Here is a 12,500-nt window from a genome sequence, read left to right as displayed (position 1 = left end):
ACCAACACACTATTTGCCCACGACATGCAGGCTACAGCCCAGTTGTTTTTACTCTATGGTGCGCTCAGCCTGAAAAAGCCACAACACCTTTTACTTCATTATAACATGACATTAAAAAACATTATTTTAGGCTTTAAAAGGGAATGTCTGAATGAGATTTTAGTTGTACTAGTCCAGTGAATTGTCTCCACTGTGTCTCTTTGCTGTGTTTGTATGTAGAGATGCAGTCCATCCTCCACTGTTTCAGGGTGGTTGTGGTCTTATTAACTCTGGCTCCATCCACCCTGTCATTCTCCCACGGTGCCAGCCACGCCTCCTGTCGTGAAATGATTCCCGGACACATCCGCGCTCAACCCCTGGACCCGCAGCAGAGCCACGTCACCCTGCGCACATCCACCTCTTCTTACCTGCCCGGACAGTTAGTAACAGGTAGTGGATAACTATTATTCAACTCGTTCACTAGTTAACTAACCAATAATGAAGCAAATTGAATTCATAAAGTTCCTTATGGGGCAGTTAGTCACTTGTACTACTTTACTGTCAATGCACCTGACTGTACATTTTTTAAGTTGGTAAAAGTAACACCAGATTAACAAAAGTAAATAAATAAACTATCGAATTGAATAAGTTTAGTTTAGTTTAAGAAAAAACAGGGAGAAGAAACGTAGTCTCCAAAATTTATGGCAGCAAAAGAGGAACTTGGATGAAGTAATAAAAAACCTGCATTAAGAAGAAGTCAGGGTGGACAGTTGGGTTAAAAAAAATCATTATTTCATTAAGGAGATGTAGTAGAAACCAAAATGTTTTTTCTAAACCTAGTCTCGTACTTTTAGAGCCTGAACCGAACCAAACTGTGAGCATACGAGATACCACCTGTGGCTGGTACACTGCATCGGTCATGTTTTGAGAATGGTGATGTTTTTTGGAATCACTGGCAATCAATCAATTCAGGCATAACGATGTGTTGGAAAAGAAGAATGGGAAAGTGACGTGCTCAAAGCGAAAATGAATCCATTATTTGAACTTATAAAGATTGTTTTTTTGTCTTGTTATAACTATTAATTGTTACAACTCGTTATTATTTAATGTCTCTTCTTCTGTTTCTCTGAATCCATACTCTTATCCACAGTAACCGTCCGCAGCACTCGGGACTTCATGGGTTTCCTGCTCCAGGCTCGCAGTGCGGAGGGGGCCGAGGGAAGGGCTGGAGACGGGGTCAGGGCGAGGACTGGATTTGGGGCTGGGGTCACATCTACAAGACTGGGCCCGGTGCTGGTGGGTGGTTCCTGGGCCCTCACTCCCCCTGGCACACACACCCTGCACTGCCTCTCGGAGGGTGATACCCTCACACACTCTGACAAACAGCTGAAGAGAAACCTGTCGTTTGTGTGGAGGACTCCTGATAGACCGATGGGCAACATCAGGTTCTAGTAAGTATGAACCTACCAGTTCAGGGTTGTCATTGACCGCAACCTAGTCAAGTACCGATCTTACTGTAATGTACATAACCCTCTTTGTCTGTCATTCCAGCATCACAGTGGTGCAGTCTTACTTTGTATATTGGGCAGGTATTGAGTCAACAGTGGTGCATGATGGGAGTCGTAGTCCTTGTTGTGGGCATAACATCACAGAGATGGATGGAAGGAATTCAATTTTTGTACAACAGGAAGATGAAGTTACAACTCTGCCAGGTATGCACCTTGTGCAATGAACGTACATATCAAATGTCCTATTCGTTATCCCTCCGGTTATCTAAAGTTTTATGGATGTTATGCCTTGTTGTCGCACAGCTCTAAGAATCCATGGAGCATCAAACAAGCTAACAAATGAGACGGTCCACCCTGCTTCTACCCCAGTGCCCCCTACAACAACAAGCAGTCGAATAAGAAGCTTCAAATCTCAGGAAACACCAATAGAAGTCACTCTTCCAGTCTTGGAGATGAACAGCTCTGCAACTTTGGCATCCCTTGGAGTTCACCACCTGACAAATCCGGCAGTCTATGAAAGGAACAGCCCTTCGTCTTTCGTTTCTCTTGAAAATCCTTCTAAAGGCAGCGAGACTAACACTTATGCAACGTCTGGATCCCTTTTAGGTGTAACTGAAGAGGCTCAAGAGAGCCCCTCCTCCAACCTTCCTTTTATAGCCATTTTCTCCTCAGCTGAGACAAGAGGGATGGAAGCAACTGACTCTCCTTTGCCCAACATCACAGTGCAAAACTCATCCAGTTTTCTTCCCCTCATTCCCCTCCCCTCCCTGAACGTTGGCGAGATCGAAAGAAAAGAGGCAAAGATGAAGTTCCCAGATCCAAAACTGCCCACTGCTCCTGAAACAAAAGGAACAACATTAAATCCTGAAACCACCCCCACCACAGCTTTATTCTCAACCAATCACAGCTTCCACACCACAAATCTCCCAAGAATATATATATCCAAGAATCCAAGATCAATCCAGGCCCAAACTAGTTCAGTCAAGTTTGAGATTGAGAGTAGTTCATCGCAGCCTTGGAGGACTAGCCTAACCAATTCCAAGATGAGTCCAATCAAGGATGAAGTTGGTAGAAAGTCCATGCTCCACTCCCAAACATATCTTCAGGTTCAAACTTCTCCATCCAAGACTTCTTCAAGTTGGATCTTTCCCTTCATCCAGACATCTTCATCTACGCCCTTTGCCAAGTCCCAAACTCTTACTCCAAGCCTTATTGTCCCATTCAAATCTCCTACCCTTCAGTCCTTTCTCCAGTCCCACACAACCTTATCTGTCCCCCAGGGCCGCCCCCTTTCCCACCAGTTCATTTTCAGCAAACTCCTGAATGTCCTTTCCTACTACCAGCCCATGAGTGATTCACCCAAACGTCAGCCTGAAAACAGTACATCTGAACCCAAAACTAGACAAACCAGTCCACCTCACCCTCAGGTTAAAACAACAGCACCTTTAAACAGCCCTCTTCAACCTCAACCTTTGAAGAGTTTCCCTCAAGCCCTACCCCAAACGTTCCTCACTCAAACTGAAGATCAAACTAGCCTTCAACAGACAGACCAGTCCCAATATGATACACCACCTAAGCCTTTGAGAATCTCCCCCCAAACATGGTCCCAGCCCCATTCCCAAACAAGTGCACCACAGGCACACATCTTTGGATGGAAAAAAACCTCAGTAACTCCTCGATCCATCAACCCTCTGCCCTTCACAGCAAGGTTTGACCCAACCTTAATGCTTGATAAGGCTAAGGGGAACAAAGATCTTCAAGCAGAGATCAAAACCATGAGCCCCATTTTTGCCTCAATTTCCTCAGTCACTCCTTCTCCTTCTTTTTCTTCTTCTTCTTTGCCTCCTTCATCCCTCGTTCACCGTAGTTCCACCACGCCTCTTCCTCGCACTGGAAGTTCAACCCTGCTGTCCACAAAAACTTCTTTCGCCCATGCAACTTCCTTATCTCTTCCCTCATCCTCCTCCATGAAGAAACATCCCAAAACAGCTCCAGTCCTTTCTGCTCTCCCTTCTCCTTCCCCAATTTCCATTCCTCCTCATTTTTTCTCCATCCAAACTTCCTCACTTTCTCCTATGCCATCCTCAGTAGCCTCTTCTACCATACCTTCCTTGCACATCTCCCACTATCCATCGTCAGCTCCCTTCTTTTTTTCAGTCCCTCTATCAACTTCTTCTACATCTCCCTTGACCTCCTCCCAGTCTATCACAAGTTCAACCTCACCTACGACTTCTTCTGCCACCATTTCCCCATCCCTCTCCTCCATTGCCTCATTAGCTTCTTCCATTTCTGCCTCATCCATCTCTACCTCTACCTCAACATCTTCTTCCTCCTCACTAGGTCCTTTATCTTCCCCCAACTCATCTACCACCTCTTCTTCTTTGGTGTCCTCCCAGTCTACCTCCTCTCACCCAGAACCCTCCCGAGCTCCCCGTCGCTCTCTCTATCACGCCCTTACTTCCACCTCCTCTCCTGTGCCTTCTCAACAACTCACCCGAGGTCAAATGTTGCTAATCCAGAACCGCATCGCATCATCTGATCCTGAGCCCAACGACTACTTTCCAACACCAAGAACAGTGGTTCACCCACACCCAGAGCCCCATCCAAACCTTGACCCAAACTTCAAACTAAATCTTGGCCATGAGTTGAAACCAAACCATCCCAAGATTGATACTAAACCCAGACATCCCTCCAATCACCCTGGAACTCCAGACAAGGAAGGGAACTATCCAGACATTATCCCTAGACACAGCGCCTTGGAGCTGGGCATGCTTCTGAGCTGCTCAGCTGGCTTGGGCATGCTGCTGGTGGTCGGGGTAAGGTACATGTACCGTCAAGCCTGTGGCAAACGGACAGAGGTGACACTGAATGACAGGGAGAGAGAGTATGGAAGAGGTGAAAGAGGGCTGATCCATGTCCAGGAGTGTGGAGATTTGGTCAGAGTCCGGAGAATCAGAGACAACAGTTTTGTGCTCCTGGCAGAGTATGATATACTGACACCACCTGGAGACTGAGATACTAGCTGCCGATCTAGTTAGTTTGAGATACCAAAGTATTAATGGTACTAATGAATTGTAGCATTATGTAACTAACTGAAAAATACAAATAAAGTCACCTTGTCATTGGGAGCTAGGTAGCCTTGCATGCCTTTTGAATTTGTTCGTAAGTATAGCTAGCTCACAGCGTTCTAAAATCATGACCATAAATGAATGAAACATGGTTGTTTTTATGTATTTTACCCCACTAGCTTTGAGGCTTAAAGGAACAGTCCATCCAAAAATGTAAATTAAGTCATCATCTACTCACCCCTGACATCAAGATAGTGTTGCAGTATTCTCCTAAACAAACAGAGTACCTAGGGACTTGTTTAAAATGTAAAGAAATTCCCAAATGCCTTCCATACAGCTAGTCTGGCATAATCCAAGTCTGAGTATTCATTGCAGCCTCTAGGGGCAATTAGCATGTCAGCAGGAGTGTTTGTCTTGTTTTCTAGAGATTTTTGCTTGGAACATGTTTAGAAAACTAAAACTACAATCTGCTTCCTGATATAAAGGAGATTAACAGTCAACCTTAGGATGACAAACACCATTTGGTGGATACTTTTTGTTTTTAACGTGCATCAGGAAGATAAATAGACACGGTTTCAACAGACACCACCAGTGCCACAGGCTGTTCTTTCAGCTCTATGATTGTATAATTAGATAACGTTTTAATGTAGAATTAGCATGCTGATTTAGCATGCTAACAGGTAATACTGTGATCAGGATTTTGTCCCACCAATGTTCATGTGCATGTACTGAAATGACCAAAGACCACCGAAACCTGCTGATCAGATGACTACTTCATCTTTTTGTAAATTGTCATGTTAAGTCACATGGATGCACTTAATAATAAAATATATCTTCAGTATTATACAAGGTGTAATTCTTTATTTTGGCTCTTTTTGTAGGTTTTATGGATGGCGGTGCTGGTTGCTTAGTCATTTCACATCATGTGGTTGTTTGTTAGAAACAGCACAAGGCCTCTAGAGTCTGTTGGCAGAGATTTCACAGCCTTATTTTATCATTACTTCATCCAAAGGATGGGACAGAGCCATCTGTCCAAAAACAGTCGTGTCGTTGAAATGAATGAACTGCCAATATTTCCCTGAGTGTTTTTCTGCAGTTAGATCAGATAATAAATACAAGGATCTATTCAATATTTTCTGTATGTAAACAGGCCGTGAGGAGGAACACTGATTACAAACATGGATGTGACAAGTCAGACAAACAACTTTAACGCACTTATCTCTGGAGGAGCTGATTAAGGTCTGGGTTTCCAGTGTGCAAACTGTTCAGGAGTGTGTAATGATAAAGTGAACAAATACCTGGTCCACTTAGCAGCACACAATCATTATTTAAAACTGTCCTTCAAGTAAATATAATATTTCTGTAATTTGCAAAAATACTCACACCCTTTACACAGATATAAGAAACTGAAAAAATTCCTGATCCACATGGTAGTATGTTGCAGAAAAAACAAACAAAAAACACGTTTTAAGGTTTAAAGGTTTATTTCCTTACGTTTTTTTTATATATATATATATAAACAAGTAACAGAGCAGACCCATACATACCCTGATGAATGTATTTCCCTCCCCAAATACACTGCTGGCATAACAATCACACTGTAAACAGACAGAGGCTGACTGTAAACTCGACCCCTACTGGACGACCGATGAAATTGTGCTGTATAGGCTTCATTAACCTCCATAGTAACAGTGGCTGACTCCAATGTGTTAGAGACGAATAAATCTCCAACAACAAGGCTGCAATCATCTTTATCTCAGGTTGGGGAGATGTGATAACTCCCTGTGGTGCTTTTCACACTGCACTTAAAGCCCCGGGCTAAGAAAGCGTTCACACTGGCATGTTTCATAGCGGGCTAACCCCGACCTTAGCCGAGGTCTTGCTGGCCCTGCTCAAGAGCAGGTTAGCCCCGACTTTGTGGGGTTATCCCCAGAAAATCAACTAAACACGGGGCTAAGAGGTGCCAGTGTGAAATGGGGCTAAAGTAATCAGAGTAGTTACACAACATCCTAGAAAGTTCAGCTTCACTTCAAAGCACTTGTGTGTTGTGTGACAGTCAACCCAGGGCTAGCAGCAGTGCAGTATACAGTATGTCACATGAAAGCCCTTAAAGGTGTCAATAAGAAGGTCCTGGGGGAAACAGAATTGACATAAAACACCAGAAGTAAGGCTACTGTAGGTAGTGACACCAACAAATAATTACTGTAATACAGCCCCTGAGCAAAGTCACGCCCTCGTATTGTACATTTTCCATACACGTGTGTCAGAAATTAGCTAACATTGGCTAAAAATACTGGGATACTTGTATGAATGGATGGAAAATCATGCTCTGTCATGGATGTCATGTGTTGCAGCTCCAGTTCTTATTGGTTATTTGATTACAAGACAGTCACGTCTGGGTAAACAACTGGCTACCCTGGCAACTTGTTTTACTTCTGTTGTCCTTTTCAGCCGTTACTGTAGCATTTAAAAGATATATAGTTTAACACCGTGGTCTGACCTATCTGACATTTCTGCTGTGTTTATTTTAGGTACTGTGTTGCTTTGCTAGCGTCTTTGATAAAGTGATGTACCCAACAGTGACAAAATGTATCCGTCATTTTCTTTAGTCTGTGGCCCAACAGGCATATGAAAGCATCAAATATGAATTTTAGATGAATGAGATGCTCTCAACTAACATGGAGTGCAGGGATTTTCTACCTGGAAGTTGTTGTCAACAAACACTGTGATTGGTTCTACACAGATAACAATCGGTCTGTTGGTTGGTCCACTTTGGTTCAGACTGAAATATCTCAAAAACCACTGGATGGACTGTCATGACATTTGGCACTGACATTCATTGTGCCCAGATGATGAAGCCCAATCACTTTGGTCATCCCCCGACCTTTCCTCTAACACCACCAGTGGGTCAAAGTTTTTAATTATCCTGTGAAACATCTCAACATCAATAGAGGGATTGTTGTAGAAGGAATTTTGTAGACATTCGTGGCTGCCAGAGGATGAACTATTTAGACTTTGGTTATCATCTGACTTTTCCTTCAGCGCCAACATGAGGTTAAAAACTCTTAAGTGAAATATCTCAACAAATATAAGATGGATTGGACAACGAGGGAGCTGGATTAGCAAGATCACATAATCATGTGACCTCATGAATCCATCTTGCCAGGCTTTAAGCTAAGGGCTTGAACCAATCAGTGTCCTTTGAGGAACTACTGGCAACTATGGCCGTGGTTAAGGTGTTAGAAATGACTGTTAGTTCAAAATCATCTGCCAAGTATTTTTTTTAAAGTGCCTGCCCCTTTCCAAACCATCTGGCACGTGCGATGAACTGTAAGAACTTTGAGAAACTCCTGCCTTTTTATGTAGCGCCATCATCTGGTTCAATATGCTTGTATCTACAGAGCATTGTTTTATGACCACACATCACCAAAACGGTTGGCATTTTCCATCAGTCGCTGCTGTGCTTTGGGTTTAGCGCATTTAGTGTTAGCATATTAACACAAAGATGGTATTCATGGAAAACATACCTGCTGTTTGCCTGATTATTGTGAGATTTTAGTTGGTGATCAGTATCATATGACTGTCAACCTCACCATATCACAGACTTAGAATAGGGTATCATCTACATACAGGTTAATACGTAGACCAAAGAGCAGTTTTAGCTCCTTAAAACTTATTTTTCTCTGCTCTTTACTGTGTTAGATAACACCTGTAAGCAAGGAGCCCAGACCATAATTAGGAAAGATAATGTTTTAACTCAACACCATCATCTTAAAGGCGTCACCATAGGACTGTTTCAACAAACACACATGTTAATTAAGGAAGTGTCAAAAATCAAAACAGTTCTCATTATTACTGTATAATAAATCAGATAATCCAGCATTTGTTTGTTTCTATCAAGAACATAAATGTAACAAATGTCCACACTTTCTGGCAGTAACAGCTGGAAGAGAGAGAGAGTAGAAAAAAGTAGAAAATAGCAAGAAAATTAAAAAAGACTGGTCCCGGTAACTCCAAACTTCCTGTTTCCTTTGTTTATAAAAAGAAACAGCTGACCTATTTTACTTTATATAAAAATAAAACTTGTACTTTTGATTCTTTTAAATATAAAAGAATATATATGATGGAAATCTGAAATAGCAGTTTTTTTGTTGACTGAGAATATCGAGATGAAGGCACACCTCGTCCACTCCATCAGGCTGAGGTCTCTGTTCATTGGTTGTAATAAGGCACATACGACTGTATCCCTCCACTGCAGTCCACCATCACAGCACAAACTCAAACGCTAGAGCAGAAACACCAAAATCTTCATTTCAGGTTCGTCAGATGGGCTGAAGAGCCGACAGTTTCACCGCCTGAACAGAAAGAGAGGGGAAGAAGCAGAAAGTGTAGAGTGAGAGATTCAGATAGAACAAAAACAGAAGAGAGAAAGTGAGGAACAGTTTAAACTTCACTGCTAAAATGTGACAATTTTCAAAGGGAGTCTGGTGAGTGAATCCACCGTCACCGCCACCAACAGGCAAATCTGACAAAACACAACAGGAGAAAGAATCCTGGAAGTTTGAACATTTGCTTTGTCATCCGTCTCCACTGGTACTAGTTCAGTTGTTCATGTCAGTCAGACAACATTGAACTACATGTGATTGACATTTTCCACAATTTTGTGACATTTTATAGATTACTGATTAAAAAATTTACCAACAGAAACTGATAAGTAGATTTTATAACATGAAGAGGTGCATCAAACATAATTAAGTCAAATTTTTTGACAAAATTGAAACAATGAAGATTTAGTAAGTTATTTTTCATAGTTTTCACACGTTCTGATTGATGATTTACAGTAATTATCCGTCATCTTTTTCACCCTCATCACACCCACCACCATCCAACCAGGACAACACCACTGGTGCTTAAAGTGAAGCTGGTGAGTTTGCAGCAGTGAGTCCAGCAGCTGAGTCATGCAGATTGTTTTCCTGACAGCAGAGGAAGCTGTTGAGCTTGTTAAACACTCTGCACACAGATGGAGAGGAGTTAAAATCATCTCATCTCATAGATCTACAGTGGTGGAGAAGCTGCTGGACACACTGTCCACAAGGTCACATGAGCACAACGGATCTGCACTTTTGATAATGAACAGCAGAAAGAAGAATTAAAGGTTCCCTTTTAACAGAAAAGCTTAATTAAGCGGTTTTGGAGTCAGTTCTCTACTCACTCTGGGCAGAAGTGTTGGAATGTGGCCCTATCTCAACAACAGACTAGACTGTAGGAGAGGAGACAAGGTGAAGAGGTTAGTGTTGGAATCCAGCCGACGATCTCAGGAAGAAGACGGCATCAGTGATCCAATGTTTGTGTGAACCAGCGTCTCTATGTGTGTGAACCAGCGTCTCCATGTGTGTGAACCAGTGTCTCTGTGTGTGTGAACCAGCGTCTCTATGTGTGTGAACCAGCGTCTCTATGTGTGTGAACCAGCGTCTCTATGTGTGTGAACCAGCGTCTCTATGTGTGTGAACCAGCGTCTCTATGTGTGTGAACCAGCGTCTCTGTGTGTGAACCAGTGTCTCTATGTGTGTGAACCAGCGTCTCTATGTGTGTGAACCAGCGTCTCTATGTGTGTGAACCAGTGTCTCTATGTGTGTGAACCAGCGTCACCATGTGTGTGAACCAGTGTCTCTGTGTGTGTGAACCAGCGTCTCCATGTGTGTGAACCAGTGTCTCTATGTGTGTGAACCAGCGTCTCTATGTGTGTGAACCAGTGTCTCTGTGTGTGTGAACCAGCGTCTCCATGTGTGTGAACCAGTGTCTCTGTGTGTGTGAACCAGCGTCTCTATGTATGTGTGTGAACCAGTGTCTCTGTGTGTGTGAACCAGTGTCTCTGTGTGTGTGTACCTTCTGCCGGCTGGTCATCCAGCTGCGGATGGTCGGTACGAGTATGGAGCCGAGCAAGATCTGAGCCGGATGGTAGATCAACAGAGGGACTGAGATCAGAGAGAGATGCTCGTAGCCTTCAAACACAATCTTTAACATGGGGATACCTGAGGGGTGGGGGGGGGAGGGGGAGAGAGGGGGAGAGAGAGAGAGAGAGAGAGAGAGAGAGAGAGAGAGAGAGAGAGAGGTGGGGGAGAGGGGGAGAGAGAGAGAGAGAGAGAGAGAGGTGGGGAGAGAGAGTGAGTGAGTTGCAGTGTGTTGCAGTCTTAAGGCCACCATACAAAAGGCTTTATTCGTTTGTATGACGTGTGTGTGTGCATGTGTGTGTGTGTGTGTGTGTGTGTGTGTGTGTGTGTGTGCGTGCGCACATACCCAGAGTGAGAGACTTGTGTGTGGAGCAGAACACGATGGCGACCGTGTCTGCAGGACTGAATCCTGAGCCCGACCTGCAGAGACAAACAGGAAGTAGGAGCTCATTAGTCGCTCTGTGTTGTGACCTCTGACCTCTGACCTGCTACTGCACTTATGTATAAACATGCCTCCTGTTTACATGCTAAAAGTTAGAATAACATGTGAAAGGGTTCAACTACAGAGGAAGAAGAGCTGGAGGGTAAAAGAGGAGGAGGAGCCTCACCTGGTAGAAAAGGCAAACGTGAGCAGCATGAAGCTCACCTGGATGGAGAAAACTGCAGAGAAACAACAGGAGAGACACATTTACTTTCCTCGAGGTTTGAGGTGATGAGCAGCTGAACCGTCCTGTCGTCAGCATGTATCTGATGAATGTTCGCTCGTGCTGCTGGGAGCTGAAGGTCGACTGACGGGCGAATCAATCTGACTCGACTTTAAATACTCCTAAAACTGGATGACGGTACTTTAACAGGACCGAACTTTTCTCAGTGGTTGATTTGAGTTTTTTCCGTATTTTTTCTCCTTCATTGAAATATTTAGTTTCTCTCCTCTTATGTATTGATCCATGAGACGGTGTCGTAAATAAAAGAAACTTCCTGCACACACACACACACACACACACTCTCAGTGTACTGACTGATGAGGACGACCAGCAGCAGGCTGGTGGGGTCCAGCTCGATGTTGGGGTTGCTGAAGGTGTCGCAGAAGGTGGTGTAGATGATCATGAGGAGGACGGCGCTGCTGACGGTGCCGAACGGAGGCTTTCGCCGCTCCAGACACTCCCTGAGGAAACCACGACACACCTGCACACACCGAGGACAGATTTATCACACAACATTCAGACATATTGAACTATTTCTGTTTAACACACACACAGACACACACACACACACACACTCCTACCTGACCCAGGATGAGAGGAACCACCACAGTCATGAAGAGCTGAGAGAAGATGGAGGAGAAGGGAACGGAGGAGGAAGAGCCGAGCTGGAGGAGGAGAAGGATGCGAGTCAAACAAACACGAGCTTCACTCAGTTAATTCAGTTTATTTACATTATTTATTCATCTCAGGTACAAACAACCAACAGATTTAATTCAGTCTGCCTGCACTAACCGATTCTGACTCCCTCTTTTTGCTCTGTTTTTGGTCTCCACCACTCCCATAGCATTGTGTTTGGCAGCTCTTTTCAGTCTTAAAAGCTCTTAAGATCAATGTACACTACGATGTACAGCAGCAGCAAACATAGTGACGGACTAGCTGGTGAAAACAGAGAAGCATTTAGCAGCTAAAGAGCCAGATATTTCCCTCCGGAGGTGGTGGAGACCAAAAACAGAGCTAAAAGAGAGAGAAAATTGGATTTACATTCATCAGGTGGATGAAAAGTTACTACTCCAACATAGGGCCGTCATTATCGTGACCAAACCAGCTCATGACAACGATACTGTTGCGATATCTCTAATGCTGGTAAACATATTAATCTTTAACGTAACGTAATTCAGTTACTAGTAAAAAAGAAAAACAGATGAACACAAGATGCACAAGGCTGAACAATATTATCACGTGTGTGTTTTCTTAACACTTTATTAATGTCTCATTTTTTCATTATCGTAA

The 12,500-nt window shown here is 43.5% G+C and overlaps 2 protein-coding genes across 3 annotated transcripts in view; one reads left to right on the top strand and one right to left on the bottom strand.

The window, feature by feature from the left end:
- Positions 1-221: 221 nt before the first annotated feature.
- LOC141004063 (reelin domain-containing protein 1-like) lies at positions 222-4,501 on the top strand. Its single transcript, XM_073475558.1, has 5 exons — positions 222-429; positions 1,130-1,178; positions 1,257-1,430; positions 1,531-1,691; positions 3,828-4,501. Exons 1-5 carry the CDS (start codon positions 222-224, stop codon positions 4,499-4,501), a joined length of 1,266 nt encoding a protein of 421 aa, XP_073331659.1.
- Positions 4,502-6,020: 1,519 nt separating this feature from the next.
- The window catches only part of slc10a7 (solute carrier family 10 member 7), a 10,466-nt gene continuing 3,986 nt past the window's right edge, over positions 6,021-12,500 (bottom strand). The window contains exons 7-13 of one of the 2 annotated variants that reach the window (XM_073475007.1): positions 11,792-11,875; positions 11,526-11,691; positions 11,115-11,166; positions 10,853-10,926; positions 10,442-10,587; positions 9,768-9,815; positions 6,021-8,910 (exon numbers count right to left, since the gene is read on the bottom strand). In XM_073475007.1, the coding sequence (XP_073331108.1) occupies positions 9,795-9,815; positions 10,442-10,587; positions 10,853-10,926; positions 11,115-11,166; positions 11,526-11,691; positions 11,792-11,875 (543 nt within the window). In that variant the 3' untranslated portion in view covers positions 6,021-8,910; positions 9,768-9,794. The remainder of the gene's footprint in view (positions 8,911-9,767; positions 9,816-10,441; positions 10,588-10,852; positions 10,927-11,114; positions 11,167-11,525; positions 11,692-11,791; positions 11,876-12,500) is intronic. The other variant, XM_073475006.1, reaches the window with a different exon arrangement.

Source organism: Pagrus major, chromosome 10 (assembly GCF_040436345.1).
Source record: "Pagrus major chromosome 10, Pma_NU_1.0".
In the NCBI taxonomy this organism is placed as follows: Eukaryota; Metazoa; Chordata; class Actinopteri; order Spariformes; family Sparidae; genus Pagrus; species Pagrus major.
This window is presented reverse-complemented; position numbering and strand designations above follow the sequence as displayed.